At 37.8% G+C, this 20,923-nt stretch overlaps 1 protein-coding gene across 2 annotated transcripts in view; it reads left to right on the top strand.

Annotated features, from left to right (window-relative positions):
• The window catches only part of ADCY2 (adenylate cyclase 2), a 235,727-nt gene that overhangs the window by 98,032 nt on the left and 116,772 nt on the right, over positions 1-20,923 (top strand). For both annotated transcript variants that reach the window (XR_012629660.1, XM_074874654.1), the window contains exon 4: positions 12,762-12,911. Coding sequence is in view for 1 of the 2 variants with exons in the window: in XM_074874654.1 (XP_074730755.1) it covers positions 12,762-12,911 (150 nt within the window). In the remaining variant the exon portion in view is untranslated. The remainder of the gene's footprint in view (positions 1-12,761; positions 12,912-20,923) is intronic.

The raw sequence follows: 20,923 nt of genomic DNA, 5'->3' as shown, positions 1-20,923 counted from the left end.
ACGCTTAAATTCATCTAAGATAAATGTTAAGTGAGGAAAAGTAGGGAAGGAAAAACTAACAATGTCTGTGTGGAGTTACAGATTTGAGAAATTGTGTTTAAAACATTGGCTTACATAACTAAAAAGCAAACTAAACCTGCTGAGTATTTAGTGCTGAGAACTGCTTCCCTGAGCTAACACATTACATGTGGATGCTCCAGCACCCTTCTCTGATTGAGAAGGGGTGGTGTGTGAGAGATACTGGTCCAGGTCTTTTTTAGTGCAGTATTACTTTATATCTTCATGATGTATTGTCAAATCTTTCTAATGGCAGGCTGTACTATTAAAAGGTAGGTCGTGGGGTGAAACTCACTTTGCTGTAGAAGAGAACTTGTATTAGCAACTGAAATGGGTGGGGTTTAAGTAGAAATTTTCTTTTTGTACAGGATTATTTTTCTCGTGGAGAATAAAAACTGTACTCATTCCATGTAATAAAAAAACTCCACAGATCAAATGCACTTTCTACATTGTTCATATTGCTGCTTTGGAGCACCTATGATGTAATTTTTTCTGTTAGCTTAGAACATGCTAGGTCCAAATCAGGCATCTTTTATGAATAGAGGCAGGAGATGAAAAACATTAGAGAAAGGAAATTTTCTTTAGTTTTTGTTGCTACATATACATCAGAATTCGTAAAAAGAGATTGTGTTTTCATGTACCTATTTCTACTGTATCCACAGTGTTCCCATACTATTTCAGTCAAATTTGGGAATGAAGTCAGAAATTAATAAATATAATAACAACATGTCTGCAGTCATCTGAAAGTTGGAATATTCTTTCCTTCATATTACTGGTAACTTCTCTTTGTATGTAGGAAGGACTGTCAGTTTTTGCAAAGCATCATGATGTATTTCAGTAATAGACTCACAGCTTGTCTTTTCTAAAATATGTAGAAATGTAGTATACAAACTGCAAACCAATCTGCAAGAAATTATGTTAAATGCAAAATCTGCTAATAAGGCAAAGCTGCAGGTAATAATAGACAAGGTTATGATGGAAAAGGTATTATTGCCAATTTAGTGGGCTTGTCTTTGTCTTCATGTTGACAGTATTAAACCCACTTGTTTTTTAAAATACATTCTTTGGAAGGAAAGACTTTGTTGTGTTCACTGACAGAATTTAATTTTCCCTCCATGCATTCATAACCTAAAACCTGCTTCTCGTATGGTGCGTAGTATTTGTAGGTTCATCCCTAAAGCAAAACCTCTAGAGAATATTTTGAACCCAGGAAGGCGTACATTAAAATATAAGCAATAAAGATATTTCAAAATCTGTCAGAAAATGATAATATGGAAATTGTTTTTCACTATAAATATTACATAATCAACAGTTTTAAATTCTTATTCAGTTAAAATAACATTTGCATTAGATGCACAGTAGTCTAACTGTAAAAAAGCTTATGGAGCTATTTCAATTCACCTTGTGTCTCATATTTGTTGTTGTTGCAATTTTTAGTGTTTGAAAAAGTCATCCTGCTAATTAGCGGTGATCTGGCATGCTTTATCAGCAATCTTTTAATCTATTTGCTCCACTGAAGTTAATCAGCTAAAGTGCAAACATTTCATCTGTGCAAATGTTTTTTAAAGTGTTGCAGAATGCCTTTGTGTGCAGTTATACAGGTCATATAGGAGTTTGAAGAACATACATCGAAAAGTATGCATTTTATATTAGACATTATCTAGAGTCATAGCAGCGAACCAAAGCAGTCTCCTCTTCCTTGAATGCTCAATCCTTCTTTCAGCAGTTGAGTAACAAAAGGACTTCCAGAGAGTCTGTAAGGCCGTTTGACATCCAGGTTATAAAAATATTCAGGGCGGACAAGGCCATTACAGAGAAACAGTTTCTGTATCTCTGTTCAGTGAAGAAGAAACTGAAGAAATTCGCACATTAAAATTCTTCTCAGAGGGGTAGGGGAAGGAGGGCATCTGTTGATTGGTCTGAAATAGAGCTTGGTTCCTGAAGACCATAAGGTAGCAAATGTGAAAATAGACTTTAAAAAAAGGTTCTAAAAAGGGTCAGGGAAACTGTAGGTCTGTAAACTCTGGTTTTAGGCAAATAAAATAAATAAGACAAATAAGGTAAAATTAAGATAAGGCGGAAACTGAAGCTGTAAGAATAGAGAATGGGATAAACACATTCTATTTTGAAAGAAATAAAGGAAAGTCTTTCTTTAAAAATGTCTTGAAGTTGTCTGAAGGCATCAACAAACATGGATGAGGCTGATTTGATAGCTGTACTTGGATTTCCAGAAGGCCCTTGAAAAAGTCCTTTGCTCAAGCCTTTTAAGTGAACTGAGTAGCTGGAAGGGAAGATCCATGTATGGATAAAAAACAGGGAACAGAAGGTAGGAGTGAATGGTAGGTTCTTATATTCAGACTTAAAGAACAGAACAAGTAGAAGCATGGAAAACGTCTCTTCCCTGGACAAGTACCTTCATTTGTTTAATCATTGCTCTCAGCTAGTTTAAGGTGTCTATGATGTATAACCACATGCTGCTATATAGGGCTTGTCACCAATACTGGTATGAATGTGAGGTACTGTGCTAACTTTTGAGGTGTCAGAATCTATCCCCACAAACCATGTGATTTAGACAAAACTGGTTCAGGGTGTCAAACGTGCTTCACACTAAGTCTTTGGAATAGAAAGCCTAACCTGACTACTGACATCTTGGCAGTTTTGAGGCATGAAGGAAAGAAAATGGCATCTTTTGTGTAAAGGTGGAATGAATTGGTTGCAGGAGCATGAATAAGTTTTAATATTTACTTCATTCCTTCCTGAATGTAAAGCGAATTAAGTACTGTCTTTGTCCCAACTTGCTGACTCAATAGCATTTGCCTGACACCAGAAAACTGAACTCTTAAGTTTTTCTGAGAGTAATTTTCCTGTTAGATGCCTTCCACTTAAGAATTAACCCAAATGCTGATTGGAGATCTCAATATAGTTCAAAATGGTAACCAAGGTCTTAAAAAAACACATATAAGAGTGTTATCATTAAAAACTTTGGATCTGAGGACATTCTGGAATCAGTTTAATCCAATTCTGTAGGTCATAACTTTCCTCGGTTATACACCACTATTGTTAGTCTCCTTTCTGCTCCATATCATTCTTCGTGAAGTACATAGCCAAAGACCATTGTTTCCCATCACAGTCTGCCAAATTATGAATAATGAACTTGACAAAAATTTGTTGTAGTCATCAGACAAGCAGAACAAATACTTGAGGAATATTTTCTATTAGAAGCTTATCCAGTTCATTATGAATACTGATAGAAAAAAATGTTATCTAAGAAAAACATTCTTATATAAATAATAGTTTTATTTAGTTAGAGATCATAAAAAATACTATTTCAAAAAGTCTAATTACTGTTGTCTATCAATTAGATTAAAACACATAATAATTGCCAAGTTTCCAATGCAATAAAAGAATTATATTGAGTATATGTTCTTACTCTAATTTATTCATGTAATACTAAGCTGTCCACTGATTTTAATTTCCTTATATATATTGATAATTGAGAGTATGTAGCATATGTAATATGCAGTACAGTTACACACAGTATAAACTACAGTGATTGTGGAAGAAAGCTGAAATCATCATTATGATTTTGAGGGTAATCTTATTTCTAGTTAGGCATGCCAGAAATTAGTACATTAACAAAGGGCACATATGTGATTATCAGTTGATTTATTAGTTTGTCCTGCCTTCTTCTCATAGCTTTTGAACCTATTGATTGATTTCTGTAAAACTTGCCAGAAGGGGAGATGTTTAGAGATACATAAGATATGAAGAAATTTAATGAAGGCTGGTAGATAGTAATAAGAAATAAACTTCATGAAGACTGGTAGATAGTACAGGAGGGAAAACCTAGTAATACTCCTGCTGAGGGAAAATAAGGAGAAATCTACTGTTAAACATTTAACTTGGCAGTGTATTGCTGGTCCTATGAGTAAATATATTTATATTACAGATTTTAGTCTTTTTTTTTTTTTTTTTAGAGAGTGAAGAAGATTAATTTCTTTAAATTCAGTTTAACTTTTCTTTAAATTCAAAAATCAGACATGGGACTATTTCTGTAATATGTCAAAGATTGATGTATTGCCCCATCGATTATTTTATTTTTAAGTAAAATTTTTAAATTTTATGGTATTGTCTTTTTTTTTTTTTTTTTATTAATAGAATGCTAGTACTCATTTCTGTATCAGATCCAGGACCTAAAAATGAATCTCAGTCTTTTGGGGATAACATTTTAATTTTTAAGATGGATGAGAGTATCGGTTCTTTGCAGATTCTGCTTCCAAAATTCAAGCCAAACCCAAAGTTACTGTTAGTTTTACCTAAATATATAACTGAATACATTTGAATTTTTGTTTTTCTTTCTTTGTTTCAATTAATTGTATACTCAAATGTGTTTGAGCAGTTTTAGTAGTAAATAAAATGATCTCGGAGGCACATATAAATGCAAAAAGACCTCTCTGCAGGCAGGCAGGAGAGTGCAGTGGCTGGATGGTTCCTTCTGAACGAAGAGCGTATGAGTTCCCCTCTGGCAAAAAAAATTATTTTAGATTCAAAATACGAAGAGTCATTAATTAGAGTCAATGATACTGATTATGTGTATTACACAGAAGTGATCTAAAGGGACCATAACTCTGATTCTTGTTTCTAGTGTATTTTTCCTGGTTTTGATTCAAGAGCTTACAGTTTATGATCTGTTTTCATCTACACTGGCATATAGATAGGCCCTGTGTATGCACAGAGCTGAATAAAATAAATCCAGTCATTCCATGGAACAGCCTGGAGCTATGAGAAACTTCAATCTGTAATAATGATAAAAAGAAAATCACATCAAATAACATAGATATTACAGGAAAGGAATATTGTGCTGGTGTCCACAATGCTCTGATTGCAAAAGCTACAGAGAGAATTACACATACAAATTAGAGGACAACATCACAACTTCCTGGCTTGTAAAATGACATCAATTCCCCTTCCACAAAGGGACTTTTACCAAGTTTATTTTAGCACTGAAAATACAGAGCAGTTTGCTGATGCCTGGAATAATGAGTCATTGAAACTCATTTTTTGTTGGTTCTGTTATTTTGAGAAATCTTAGGTTATTGGGGTTTTTTGGTGTGTTTTTTTTAATTAGGTTGTTTCTTGCAAAACTGCAATTTGTTTTTCTACTTATCTTTCTGAAAAACATTTGAGATTCTCTTTGATATAGACAAAGAGTCTGAGGATACTACAGCTTCCTGCTTCTCCTCTTCATCTGTAGTGTGTCCTTATTGTGCCCTTCATAAGTATTAAAGGATTTAAATACTTTTTACCTTTCAGAATATTAAATATAATGTTGCAGTCATTAAAGAAATTGATATTTACTCTTAATTCCTGAGGAGGTAAGTCTGCAGTTGCCTATATTCTGTCTCCGTCAACCTGTCGTGTTCTGTACCCAAATAACTTTAATTCATGAACTTTCACCATCAGCTCTGAAACAGAAACAGAAATCCAAAATATTGCTACATTCCTTTATGAAAGACAGGAGCTTTCATGATAGAGACCCCAATTTAGTAATCTAAGACAAATACAGGAAAAGGCCAGTTGTTACATTGTGTAACAGCAGCTGGTGAACCAGGACTTGATCACTAGTTTTAGGCCAGCTATAACAATCTTTGGCCTGTTTGAGGAATTTGAAGTATTGTATAAGGAAATGAGTATGCAAAGTGCAGATCCATAGGAATCCGGACTTTGTTAATTTTGCTACTCCCCCAACTGCTTGTTTTTGAAACAGTGGTTGCCATATGGGCAAACCATCTCCTGTTTTCAATTCTGTCATCCTTCTTGTGAGCTATCACATAGTATAGATATTGCTGACACTGAAATGTATTAAAATGTTGGAACTCCTGACTTTGAACCTTTGAAAAACAAGTAAACATCATCTGACTGGCCAGAGCTCCGTGGGCAAGAGTGTTGCATGGAATAGTTAGAGAAACTTCTGAATACATGTAACTTAAAATAACGGTATTTGGCATAGTACATGGTGACCATGTGAATGACTAATTTACATGGTGGCTAAGCATTTCCTTTTTAAATGCTGCTTTTCAGTCTCTACCCAGTGTTGTTCTTTCTAACTGAATTTTGTCTGAGTCTAAAACTGTACAGGTTCCAAAAAAGTACAGACCTGTTCCCTAGCTTGGGTAGTTACACCACAAACTATTGAATGAAAGATCAGATCAGGGGAGAGACAATTCATCTTTGCAGAGCTAAAGAATTTACACCTTGGCAGTGACACAAGAATTGTTTTTTCTCCCATTAATTTCCATGCAGACATTATAAATTATAGCTTTTCTTGCCCACCCCTTGGCTTCCATCTCCTCAGCTTTCTTATCCAGAAGAAAAGTGAAAACTAACTATTAAAAAAGTTAGTAATTGTTTGTGTTGGGTTTTTTTTTGGTAAAAATGCTATTCATGCAAGAATTGCAGGAGGGATCTGTACAATATCTGAGAAGAAAGAAATGCGACAAAATAACTCATGAACTGGAGGCTTTCCACATAGGGAAACTCTGTAGAGAACTCTTGATTTTTATATTCAGTATTTGAACAGCAGTTACTAAGACAGTTAACAAATTATTTATGCTTCAGTTCAGAATCAGCAGCCTATATTATAATTATTTTATATAGCATAATACTTCCTTGTATACAAATACCTTTGTAGGCAGCTTTCATCAGTTGAACTTCTATATACACTTTTTTTTTGAGCAACTCAGTGAACTTTAGTACTCTTGAGAAATTAGTCATAGCTACTTAACTTTGTCTTCATTTGCTTTTAAATACAGTCTGTTTTGATAGTTAAGCACTAGACATCAGATAACTTTATGTTCCCCGATACTGAAAAATACATGTGCTTGAATGTAAAACTGCAATTTAGAAAATGCCCCATTGCCTGGAAGTCCGTACAGGTTTCTGTAGGTCAAAAGAGATGCAAGAGAGATCAGGCATGATAATGTTCCTTAAGTGATTAGAGATACAAGGGGGTACTTGGAGTACCTAGAGATACTTCCCAATGGTATCTTGGTGTTCCTTGCATTAATTTTTGTCTCATATTCAGATCACCTTCTGTAGACATTGAATTTATCCATTGGTTAAGCAGAAACTTCACCACAGTGTACACTTAATGATATATTTAAAAGGGTGCAGATGGCCCAGGAGATGGACTTGCCTCTCCACTGACTGTACAGAGAGATTAGAACTTCTGTGTGGCTCAGTGTTTCCATATGGTGAATTGAATGTGAGCTTACTAGAGTTTGTGTATTGTGTTTGTGGTTTTTTTCATACAGTGTCTGTGGATAAAGGAAATGAACTAGGTTCATGCCACACTGTCTTTTAGGTCACCCTGGTCTTTTTCTGCCATTGAGTTGCCGTCATTAGTTACATCCTTTTCCACAGCTCAGGCTTGTCCTCCTTGGCAGAATCATGCTGTGTAGTCTCTTCAGGTACTGCTTAATTCCTTTATAGAGATTCTTGGCTACAGCTTTATTACAGAATCACAGAATCATCAAGGTTGGAAAAGACATTGAAGATCACCTAGTCCAACCATTAACCTAACACTGACCATTCTCAACTACACCATATCCCTCAGCGCTATGTCAGTGTGACTCTTAAACACCTCCAGGGATGGGGGCTCCACCACCTCCCTGGGCAGCCCATTCCAACGCCTAACAACCCGTTCTGTAAAGAAATACTTCCTAATATCTAGTCTAAACCTTCCCTGGCGCAACTTGAGGCCATTACCTCTTGTCCTATTGCTTGTTACTTAGTTAAAGAGACTCATCCCCATCTCTCTGCAGCTTCCTTTCAGGTAGTTGTAGAGGGCGATGAGGTCTCCCCTCAGCCTCCTCTTCTCCAGACTAAACAACCCCAGTTCCCTCAGCCGCTCCTCGTACAACATGTGCTCCAGACCCTTCATCAGTTTTTTTGCCCTTCTCTGGACACACTCAAGTAATTCAATGTCCTTTTTGTAGTGAGGGGCCCAAAACTGGACACAGTAATCGAGGTGCGGCCTCCCCAGTGCCGAGTACAGGGGTAAGATCACTTCCCTGTCCCTGCTGGCCACGCTATTTCTGATACAAGCCAGGATACCATTGGCCTTCTTGGCCAGCTGGGCACACTGCTGGCTCATGTTCAGCCACCTGTCAATCAACACCCCCAGGTCCCTCTCTGACTGGCAGCTCTCCAGCCACTCCTCCCCAAGCCTGTAGCGCTGCTGGGGGTTGTTGTGGCCCAAGTGCAGCACCCGGCATTTGGCCTTATTGAAACTCATCCAGTTGGCCTCAGACCATCGCTCCAGCCTGTCCAGATCTCTCTGCAGAGCCTCCCTACCCTCGAGCCGATCAACACTCCCACCCAACTTGGTGTCATCTGCAAACTTACTGAGGGTGCACTCGATCCCCTTGTCTAGATCATCAATAAAGATGTTAAACAGGAGTGGCCCCAAAACCGAGCCCTGGGGGACACCACTCATGACTGGCCGCCAACTCCATTCACCACAACTCTTCGGGCCCGGCCATCCAGCCAGTTTTTACCCAGCAAACTGTGTGCCCATCCAAGCTACGAGCAGCCAGTTTTGCCAGGAGAATGCTGTGGGAAATGGTGTCAAAGGCCTTACTGAAGTCAAGGTAGACAACATCCACAGCCTTTCCCTCATCCAATAAGCAGGTCACCTTGTCATAGAAGGAGACCAGGTTTGTCAAGCAGGACCTGCCTTTCATAAACCCATGCTGACTGGGCCTGATCCCCTGGTTGTCCCGCACGTGTTGTGTGATGGTACTCAGGATGAGCTGCTCCATCAGCTTCGCGGGCACCGAAGTCAAACTGACAGGCCTGTAATTTCCCGGATCATCCTTCCAACCCTTCTTATATATGGGGGTCACATTGGCCAGTTTCCAATCTGTCAGGATCTCCCCGGTCAGCCAGGACTGCTGGTAAATGATGGAAAGCAGCTTGGCGAGCACCCCAGCCAGCTCCTTCAGCACCCTCGGGTGTATCCCGTCAGGTCCCATAGACTTGTGTATGTCTATGTGATGCAGTAGGTCACTGACTATCTCCTGGACTGTGGGGGGGTCGTTCTCCCAGTCTCCGTCTTCTGTCTGAGGAGGCTGGATTCCCTCAGTACAACTAGTCTTGTTATTAAAGACTGAGGCAAAGAAGGCATTAAGCACCTCAGCCTTTTCCTCATCACTTGTTACCCTGTTTCCTCCCACATCTAGCAGGGGATGGATGCTCTCCCTGGTCTCTCTTTTGCTGCTCACATACTTATAGAAACATTTCCTGTTATCCTTCATTGCTGAAGCCAGATTAATTTCTAGCTGGGCTTTAGACCTCCTGATTTCCGCCCTGCATAGCCTCACAGCATCTTTGTATCTGCACAGTTGGTCACAGCTCTCACAGCAAGATGCAGAGTTTCTTACTAAATGATCCACCATAACTTCTCTTATTAGCCAACATTCATCTGGGGTGGGGGAGACAGGGGTGGAGAGAAAAAAAGAAAAAAGGTAGAAAAGAGAAGAGCTTTAGAGTCCTAGCCTGGAGAAATGACAAGGTAAAAGACTCGTCTGACTCAGGATTTAATTCCAAATGATTTGGTACAAGTAGGATTCACATCATGGAGTCTTCTCAGAGCAGGTGCCTGAACAGGAGAAGCTTTTTGTACAGATGCATACTGATTAGAGTACTTGATTAGGAAGTGGGAAGCTCAGTTAATTTTTTTTGACTGAGCAGAACTTTGAACCTGTTAATTCTGGGAGAATGCCTGTGAGACTTTAGAGCAAACCTGGGGATGGAGCTCGTCTCCATCTCATATATTGAAACTGGGCTGAAGTTCAGAAGAAAATGCAAGACTTAGGAGAAGAGAGGTACTCAGCAAGAAGTATATATGTTGTTTATTTTGTTTAGTAATGTTAATTCCATTTTCCATTAAGCAGTATATTGACAATATGTATTTCACTCAATAACTCTTCAGTGACAAATACAGAAATACTCACTCAATCCAGACTACATACAGGCAAAAAATCTGTTTGTCTGAGTTAGTAACCATCCATTTCTTGGAAATTTTTTTCAAAGTTATTACCCTAGTGATACATTTCTGAATGAACTCCATGCTAGCCAAAAGAATTAATGATGTCTTGAACACAGTTTCTATCCATATATTCACTTACACACTTAATGTGTTACATCTACACTGAGTATGGCAATGGCTGAGATATCCGAGTTGTCTTTGAACAGCCTAATTCAGGTACTGGAAGCCAGCACAGAGCTTCATGTGGGTTGAATTACCCCATTGAGAATCTGAAAAGCCTGGCTAATTAGCTTCCTTGCCTGTCAGTCACTTGTTTCCATCTATTTTCTCACTTCAGCTAGTTCAGTCATAAAACTGTAATCTATTTTTCTATGGCTGTGAGGATGATACTCATAATTTACTCCTCCATCTACCCATCACAGTATTTTTTTAAAAATTTGGATCAGTTGTATTCCCGAAGTTTTACTTTAAATAGTCTATAATTTTATGAAGCTGGACAATACATTTAATAAGCTTGTGTGTGGCTTTTCAGCAATGAACTCTACATAGAAATTATGACAGAAAACTGTTGATTTCAGTTCAGTGTTCCATTTTGTTATTAAACCTTCCCACTGCATATCTAAGAATTTTCTATGCCCAACAATCTCTATTTTCAGGCATTTGTTCTCATTTAATAATTTTGTTTCAAAAACCAGCAATGGTTGCCAGTTGGAACACCCTACCCCTGCACTGTAATCTGTCACAGAAGATCTTTGTTCATTAATCCATGTCTTCTGAGAATACCATGACGTTGCTGACATGAAAGGAGGATCAAGCAGTTGTGATTTACAAAGAAATATAAAAGTATTTTGAGTTCAGATGTTTTTCTGTACACCATCATCTATGTTTTTTTTTTTTTTTTTAATTATTAGTTGTTGTGAAATGTTTCGTTTAAACTATTTGTTATCCCTATACTTCATAACAGAGGCTTTTTGGAGAAAGTGAAATATGTAGATTTTTCTCCTTGTTTTTACATTTATGTATTTTAGAAAATTTTAAGAACTCAGATGTTGCTTTTAGAAATATTATAATGCCATGATCTTAAAGTTTTAGGGAAAGAAAGAAAAGTTTTATCATTTTTGTGGTAAAGGTGTATAGTTACTGCTTTTAGCTTTGTGAATCCATGAGAGGTGAGATTTCAGACATGTGACAGATAGAGGAACAGGTATTGCCTGTAATGGTGTTATAATTTTTGAGGAAAATAAAAACATTTCTTTAAAACTTTCATTTTAAAGTGTGCATTTATAAAAGGAGCATTAAAACTTAATGGGTTTTTTTGTGAATAAAAGGTATTCCTCAAGGAGATGGATTTCTGTTAATAGAACAATATATGTCTTTTCTCTGAACCACTGCAGCATACTGTTTTTCAGACTTCTTTTCTGACATCTCTGGCTCTCTCACTACTAGCAATTCACAAAAGTTTGCCTGGTACATAGGTACACCAAAACCAACCAGTGAATGATCACTGGGGAAATCTATCATAAAACTCATGATTAGATTAACTGTGGAGAATTAATGAAATTTTAGCTTCTTTTCTTCCTCCTTCCCTTCCAGAGTATGAGTCCTATGATATCATGTAGTACTTCTAATCCAGGCTATATGATACACTAGGGCTTTACAGACAGAGACCTGCTCTGACCAAATTGCAGCTGTATCTCAGCTTCAGTTCCCTTTTAATATTGTCTTCTTTTATTGAATTAAGAATTGGTTTCATTACTGTGTTTCTTCTGCTCCAAGTGAGCTAGGATGGGTAAATGTGTCACTTTTTTCAGCAATAAACTGGGGACAGTTGAAAGTGCTAGCATAGCCACACAGTATTCTGTCCTTTTCAAAGTTCAAGCACGGGAAAGGCCTGCCTCTCTCCTCTCTTTACTCTCTGAAATGTCTCAGACAATTACTAAATAAAACTGGATTCTTTAAGTGAACTTATTTCTCATGTTCATGTGTTGTGTAGACTGACCATCTGATGCTGTGAATTTGACCCTAAATCTTATAGATGAAGTGTTGTGTTTTAGGCAAATGCAGTTTTTGGTAGTAGTGAAAAGTATATTCTAGTAGAGAGATGTCAGATCTCACTACTTAAACATTACTTACTGTCATCAAGGTTAATATTTGTAGCTGACTGACAGAAAGTAGTGGGTCAGGCTGAGGAAAATGCAGGTCAGGCTGTTGATGTAGGTGAGACTTTTCACCCCTTAATCATATGGCATTGCAAAAGAAAATGTCTTGTCAAAAGAGCGTGGCAATAACATGGCTTCTGATGTTATTAGGAGCCATAGCTATTGTTTTACATCAGCAGATCACGATCCCACCGATTTAATACTCAGCAGTGGATGTAGAACATGAGCTGAATTGTTTTTTCAGAAAATATATACTTCATTGAGTATGCAAACATTTTGTTCATTATCATTCTTAATCCTAGATTAAAATGGTGTTATTGCTTGGGATTTTGCCAGTAATTGTGAAGGCTTTTTGAAAAGTGAACCTTTGCTAGAAATCAAACAAAAAACAAAATATATAACTGCAGCAATCTTTTATTGCAGGTTAGGATTATGTTCTGTTAATTTATTTATATAAATTCCCTGACACTTTTTTTTTTTTTTTAACACCCTAGATATTGGCAAATGTAATCATTTTTATCTGCGGAAACTTGGCAGGAGCATACCACAAACACCTCATGGAACTTGCGCTGCAGCAGACCTATCAGGACACATGCAACTGCATCAAATCCCGTATCAAGTTAGAATTTGAGAAGAGGCAACAGGTAAAGTCACACCCATGTCTGGGTCTGTTTTGCTGTTTTCATACTATCCCCCCATTCATCACTATATAATCCAGTTTGCTAATGCAAGAACACTTAAAGAATTACTTAGTTACTTAACAAAATATGCAGAGTCTTTTGAACAAGGTTGTGCACAACATCCATCTGAATATAAGATGGTATTGTAATTATTTGTGTTGTCAAAGACATGTTTTCTTTCATTTGTGCTATGAAAGTATTTTATGATAAAGAAAGTTGAAAATCCTGTATCATTTCTGTTTGCACACCATGTCTTTTGTTGTCCTCACTAAATGAGCTGTGAGATGTACATGTGCACTTTGGGAATCTTCAGTTCTTCATGCCCAAGATCAATATTGCAAAATCACTGTAAAATTATATTACTGCACTGTTTTTGAAAAATATTTGAAACTACCATACTGATGAATCATGTGATAGAGTTCTAGGGGTCAGGTATGTTAAGAGGAGCTAGGGGAATTGCATAATGAGACTATCTGTCATTTATTGTAGCAGCTGAATAAAAGGCTTCTCTGATTGCTTTATATAGTTCTTTTTCTCTTTGTAAGTTCTGTACAGTGCCTATCATCCTGACAGATAGGTGCTTCATTTAAGAGAATTTGAAATACAAATTAGTTCATCAAGTAGTAAGGAAGATGGGTGTATTTGGCTTCGAAGGTCACCACACTCAAATTTGTATGAACTGTTAAGGGTCAGAGAATAGAGCTTTCACTGACATGTTTCTGTTGTCACAAAAGTGTAGATGTACACCTCGTGTCCCAACTGACCTTAACTGCCATGTCTTCTCAAAAACACCTGTAGTCATTTTAAATGAAGGATCCATCACCAACGTTTTTTTTTTCAGAAAAGGCAAATGGAGAGTCCATACCAGGACTTTAACAGGTCATGTGTGTTCAGAGGGCTAGCCTTATTCCGGCTGGGAACTTGGGTTGCACACTGGCTGGAATTGCTGCAAAACTTTTAAGGTAGTCTTAAGGAGAACATTTTACAAGTAAAGGCAGGCTTTGATGATTAGGTGCAAAATCTGCATAAGGTACTATTGCAGGAGTGGTTCTGTAAGAGCAGTCATTTATAAGTTTCCACCTCTGCCTCCATGAGCTGTGTGCAGGGAAACAGTAGACTTTATAACTTATAATACACAATGCACATTTTACTATCAGTTGAGAATATGGGCAAGAGTATCTCCAAATTAGTTCCAGTGAGACAGCTTGTGAGTGCAGAGCAACCAATGCCAGTTATCTGAGAGCTGTACCACTCCAGATTGGGCAGTCTCCAGTGAAGTGGGACTGATGTGATGGCTTCTAGGCTCACGGTGACTTTGTAGAAGATGGTTAACACTGTTCCCTGTGCTTAGTCCTCAGCTGCCAGAAGGATGTGTGCAGACCATAATCAAACAGCATAATTCATAGTAGGCATCAAGGTCTCCCTTATTCAAGAGTGACCTGAGCTATTAGCTTCCTGAGCACAGTTGTAAGGGCCCAGGCTTCTATTACTGGTTGCTTTTCCTACAGGCATAGGAAATGCATTGGTGTATCTGCAAGAAGGAGACATGTTAACGAACACTGTTAGTGGGTGAACTCAAAGGGGTAAGGATGCTGCTTGTAGAAGGCAGTAGTTAGAACAGACATAGTGCTAGCTGGTGGTTTCTGTAACTGTGTATTATTTGCTAAACACTACTAATTTCTATGGAAAGACATAACTAAGTAGTTTTGGTTTCCTGGCACTTGGGAAGGTCTTGCAGGAATGGTTGAGAACCTGACAATGAAGAGAAGCAAAACTATCTGGAATTCTGTGCCAAATACTTCCTCTTTGTGGTTTGTAGGAGTTATGTTTCTAATATGCTGGAGCCCAACAACATGGAAAGCAGCGACAGCCATCTTTCAGTGATAAATTCTGTTATAGAATAATGAAGGACATTGTATGTAATTTGTTACAAATATATAAGTACGTGTTGTAGTACTTGTGTTTTGATAGAAATAAATATATCAAATTAGTTAAGACATCTACACAGCTCTAAGTAGTGTATTGCAGGTCTGGATTAATAACAGATGGGTTGATGTCTCATTAAATGGAAGTAAGAGAACTGTTCTATGAATGTTAATGATCTTTTTTACCTCTGATGAACCATTAGCTCTTCTTATATAGAGTTCTTTAGCCTTTACCCTCTCAACCCCATAATATGTCCTTTATCTCATGTCACAGTTTTTCCAACCAAAATGACAAAGAGGTGCACCTCCTTATTATCACACTTATGAATGCTAGATATTTAAATGTGAAAAGGTAAATGAAGATTAATTTGATAAGTTAGTGGGTTTTTTTCCCCGGGTTGACATACTTCTTTGTTTGCAAACTTTAGTTCAGAAGTGGATGTACTTTAGTCTGTCTTTTAATACTGCTTGTTTTGCTGAGAAGATACAGAAGATCATCCACATTTTCGGTATTCAGGGAGCAAGTCAATCATATTGCTGACTATTTTTAGAGGATTAGGATACACTGAAACAGTAGGAGGAGGTGCCTTTTAAAAAATGTTGAGTTTGATCAAAGCCTTTATTAGCCTGTGAAAGGGTGTAGCATGACCCTTGATTCTACAGCTCTTTAACAAGAAAAATTTAATTTACTTGAGTGAGAAATAACACAAGCTACTTTTACACAAAAGCAGAGCATATGATGTGCTTCTAAATGCTTAGGGCTCCAGATCAAATTTGCGAATTTTTCCAGATCATGGACATCATGTCTTTTATAATTGTTTCTGAAAGATGTACAATCTATGTGCCAAATTATTCCATGGATTTCCTCTTTTTTTTTTTTTTTTTTTTTTTTTTGAGAGTAGACTCATACAAATGTACCCAATTACTGTTTTTCAGTTGGGTTTTTTTGGTGTGTCTTTGAATAGCCTTTTTGAGAATACCATTTTGATTGTATTAATTGATAAGTATACTGAATTACCACTCAACAGTTATGCCAAAGAACTGAAGAGAAACACCAAATTCATTGTTTTCAAGTGAGACCAGTGTACATCAGTATCTGGTGAAATAGGGGTGTGTGTATATATACCAAGGTACAATTTAGACATACTGTACTCACACCACTGTGTATTTCTGTTAGGGCACAGCAAAGGCAGGTTGCTCTCAAAGGGATGGGAAGCTATAGGTGATGACACCTCCCAGCAAGACAGGGGCCTTGCCAGCACAGGGTGAGCTGGCCAAACCTGGCTGCTGGCAGCCAGAGTCGAGCAAGAGTCCAGAACACCAGCCAAGTCTGTGGTGATGAGGCAGGTCTGAGGCCAAGCCAGGAGGTCAATCCACAGCTCAGGGTCAGATCCAGCAATTGCTAGGCAGGTCTCAGGTGAAGCTGGGAAGTTAGTCCAGGGCCAGGATCAACAGGGTCCACAGCCAGCTCCTACAGCACAGCTTGGGCAGAGACTGAGCTGAAATGGGGCTCCTGGGCCATGGGCAGAGCCTGAGAGTGGAGGCCCAGATGAGGATGGTCACGGTCGATAAAGCCAGTCAGTGCCCCCAGGGCCTTTATGATTTCCTGTGATTTATGGTATAGGAGTCACTGTACATTGTATAGGCTTGGCTTGAGTTTGCACTCTGTGATGTGTGTTTGCCTGCAGGTACAGATATGTAGATGTTTATGTGTATTACGACCCACACCTTTATGAACTATGATTTTGTAGCGCTGTGTTTGATAATACTGGACACTCTGGATTTTATTTCCATTAGTGTACTTTGTTGTGAGAGTCACTTTTAAACTCCTGTGGTAAAAGGCAGTATTTTCAGTGCCCACTTTGGTGTTTCTCACATGGCTTTTCTATCTTTTCAGTGTATATAAAAGACAAACATGAAACTATTAACCTCTGACCTCCATTAATTTGCAGCCTTATTTCATGATATATATTTAAAATAGCCTCTCATAATGTTATTTGTCTCACTGATACAGTCTGGCTGACAGTTTGTAGGGGTAATGACTCACTAACACTGAGTGCAAGATCTTAACGCTGACAAGCAGTTAGCATAATTGCTCTTCTCTCTCTCTTCTGGAGCTTTGCATCATGAGACATAGGAATATACACCGAGAAATTCTTACAACATTACAGGGAGGTGTTTGTAAGGTGTTGGTGTTCAGTGGGTTTTCTAAAATGCTGTCTTTGAAAAGGAGGCAGTATAATGATGGTTTTAGAAACAATACTCAGGTAGCAGATGAAAATGAATGAGGTTTCAAATCATTGAGTGGGATTTTAATTTTTTCACTGAAACATGGTGAAGCAATACCATTCATTACAGGAACTGAAATATTTCAAAAATGTTTTTAAATTCATCTAAAACAAAGAAGCCTCATACATTTATGAGACGAGGCTGTTTAATAAAGAACAGAAACATTTGGAACTAATACATAAAATGTAGATTTCTGTAAGTTCAATTAATGCATTTTAAAATGTAAGCTACTAATATTTTTCATGAACATTGAATATTTTTTCTAAGGGCTTCCTCATTTTCATTTTTTTTCCCCACATGGCTTCAGGGCTAGTAAACGGGAAAAACAAAAACTAGTTAGAATCCATTTTCTACTCCAGACATGTTCGTACCTATACATATGGGTGAGGTGCCAATCCTTTCTATTAATCTACATGTCATTACCAGAATTAAAGCCTATTCTGAGGAAGAACTTAAGTGCCAAGTTCTGCATGGTGGACCATGTGGAAGATGGATAGAGTATGTAAATAGAAACTGGAGAGAGTCCACAGAAGGGCTACAAGGGTAATTAGGGAACTGGAGCTCATGACAGATGATGCGACTTAGGGAACTCAGGACGTTTAGCTTGCAGAAGAAAAGGCTTGGAGAGGACAACTAACATCTACCCACTGCCTGAAGGAGCTTACAGAGAAGATGTGGTCAGATTTGCCTCAAAGGCACACAGTGAAAGGATGAGAGGCAATAGGCACAAGCTGTGACAGGGCAAATCCTGACTGGAAGGAGGTAAACAATTCTTCCCAAGAGAGGGGTTAAGCACTGGGAAAGGTTACTTGGAGAGGTGGTGGAATCTGTGTGCAGGGAGATTTTCAAGACTCAGCTGGACAAGTTGTTACGCTTCAGCTCTTGCTGTGGGCAAAAGGGAACGTGCTATAAATATAGAGCTCAGAATCTACTGTTAGTCTAATTAAAGTCTTAACAATCTAATGAAAATACAACAAACATTTATTAGTAATTTTTCAGTTACAATAATAACAGTCACAGTCCACATTATCAAATTAACACAGAAAAGTGTAAATACAGCTAAAACTGTTATGCAGAAAATCTTCCATTATATCTGCCTTTTCTCTGGTATTATCCTCAGTCTTCTGTAACCATGTAGCCCCGCAATGCAGTACTGCCATTGCAATGTGCTGTGTACTGAGTTTGCAAGGCCTCAGGGTTAAGGTTGTCTGAATTTTTTTGACCTTCCTGGAGCTTTGTTTTCACTTGTTTTAGCTGTAAGAGCTATTTTTCTAATGACAAGGTGTCCATGGCTAATTAATTTTACTTCTCTTATGGCATGGTACAACCATAGTTATGATATCGATTATAATAATGAACAACTATTCTGTGAAGAATGAGATATTTACAACTGTAAGGTAGTTGTAACAGACCTGGCATCATAGTGGAAGCCTTAAGAAGTGGACACGCAGAATGCAGTGCTGAGGAATACAAGCATGTGATGACTAGAGATGGGGCACAGTCTTGGCACTGGAGACCCCAGGTCTATAGGTCACCACTGCTCAGTTAAAGAAGTGCAGACCTGGACCTGGACAAAAGTGGTTTTTAGAGGGTATAAAGAACAAATTCTAACACATATAAAACACCATATATATTAAATTTGGATATAGTGTGAACTTGCAGACCAACTAAGATAGACCAAGGTATAAATGTGTCTTAGCATATATATAAAAATTACCCCAAGGAGATCCTAGACTGAGGAAGAAGTAACCATCAGCATCAACATCAACACCATACAGGTCCTCACAAAGGGGTCCAGATGCTGATGACTTGCTGAAAGCCTTCTCTCACTACCACTGCCAGGCTGAAGCGATCAACCGTAGGGCCCACAGGAACAGTTAAAGCATGAGCCTTTTACTCAAAAAAGGGTTAGAAACTAGGAAATGTATGTATAATGGTTTAAACTGTATTATTACTATTGGGACTTAGCTTTTTTAGTATAGAAGTATTTATTTCTGTATTTGGTTTTCTTTTCTTTCTTTTTCTCTAATAATTAGAGCAGGAGTAATAATGATTCTTGGATTAGACTATTAAGATTTCAGTTATACTACCAATAAATATAAATTTACAATAAATTCTTAGCTTTTTATATATGTGTGTGTGAGTGTTATCAGGTTTATCTCCTTTTTGTCCATAAAGAAGATTTTGAGTGTTATGCTTCATATGTCTCTCTGGGTCCTAAGGTGAATGATACTGCTGTTACCTGAGCAGTAAGCAAGGGTGTCACAGCAAGATGTCAGTGTTCCAAGTTCTTCATCAGGAGGAGGTAAATATTGGTGGTTTGAACCCCTTCCTCCTCAATTTTATTCCACTTGAGACTATATTAATAAACTTTTCTATCACAGCCTGCCTCCTTCTCCTTGCTTCCCAGGCAAAGTTTGGGAGTGGCACACTGCCTTCCCTGAGCCCTGTTACCCCAGAGGGGCTGTTTGTCCCACAGTAACTACATAGGGGTGCCAGCCCCCTGCCCTGGGAACTCCTGGAGTGAATCCAGTGCAGGAAAGCCACAGGCATGTGGCCACCAGGCAGTTGCTGCCACGACTGAAAATCAGCCCAAGGCAAGCTCAGAGAAGTCTGGAGATCCTGTGTTGAATACAGAGCTTGTGATGTTACAGTAAAAATCATATTTTCTGGGCTACAGAGGCCCTGAGTGACTTCATATAGTTTTGAAGTTAGCCCTGTTTGGAACAGGATATTGGACTATAGATCTCCAGATGTCCCTTCCAACCTGAATCTTTCAGTGAGTCTGTAGTTTTCTTTAATGTCTTTCATATAGCAGAGTGCTGTGAAATAAAGGAATAATGTGATTTCAGATAGAGAGAAATGAAAAGGTAAGTGTCCCCTTGAATCATATCCTATAATGGCAAATTAATGGTTTTTATATTAACAAAAAATCCTATCAGGTACTACTGAAATTATTCCAAATTTCTAATACTGACTCTTTGCTTACAGAAATTAACACCAGAAATAATGTAGCCATTTTTGCTCCAACTTATTGATGAGAATAATAGTAATTTAGCAAGAGGAGTGTATGTTTTTTATCAAAAGTTGAGTGATTTGAAAATTACATAGGTACCTGTTGTCACTTCATTACGTTCAGGTTGCCCAGTCACTGAAGTTAAAATGGATTACATAAGCATGATGATGGTACAGTAAGAATAATATTTTGTGATATCTCTTTAAGAGTCTGCAATTGATTTTCCCCCAAAGTTCAATACTGCAATAAAAATCTGAAACGTTGATTTCAAAAAACAGTTAAAAAGTTCCTGGTTCCTACCTGGAGGCTTAGAAGTACTTCTGTTGATTCTATGTTTTAGAATTGCTTCTTTATTATTTTCATGCCGAGTCATTTCACATAAACTGTATTAACAGTATTGTACAAAAATCTTCTGGATACAGAAACATTTAGTGTAGATTTGATAAAAAGTAGGTCACTTGTTACGGGTCCAAAATGTGACTTTAGGAACCTGCTTTGGGCTCTAATGATAGTCCAGCTGTCTTACTTTATGTTTTGAACTGTGTTGTGTTTTAGAAAGCACATTTCACTGATAAATTTCATATGGTTCATAACATAATAATTTTACATCATATATCAGTCATTTGCTGGTGAAAATAGACCACATGATATTTATGATACCTTTCTGCTTTTTCAGGCTACGTTATCCTTCTCATCAATACAGTAGCTGTTTAGTACTGTTGTTTGTGTTTATGACCCCCTATAAT

Source organism: Strix uralensis, chromosome 1, assembly GCF_047716275.1.
Source record: "Strix uralensis isolate ZFMK-TIS-50842 chromosome 1, bStrUra1, whole genome shotgun sequence".
Classification (NCBI taxonomy): domain Eukaryota; kingdom Metazoa; phylum Chordata; class Aves; order Strigiformes; family Strigidae; genus Strix; species Strix uralensis.
The sequence above is the reverse complement of the archived record's forward strand: the minus strand, read 5'-3'. Positions and strand labels throughout refer to the sequence as shown.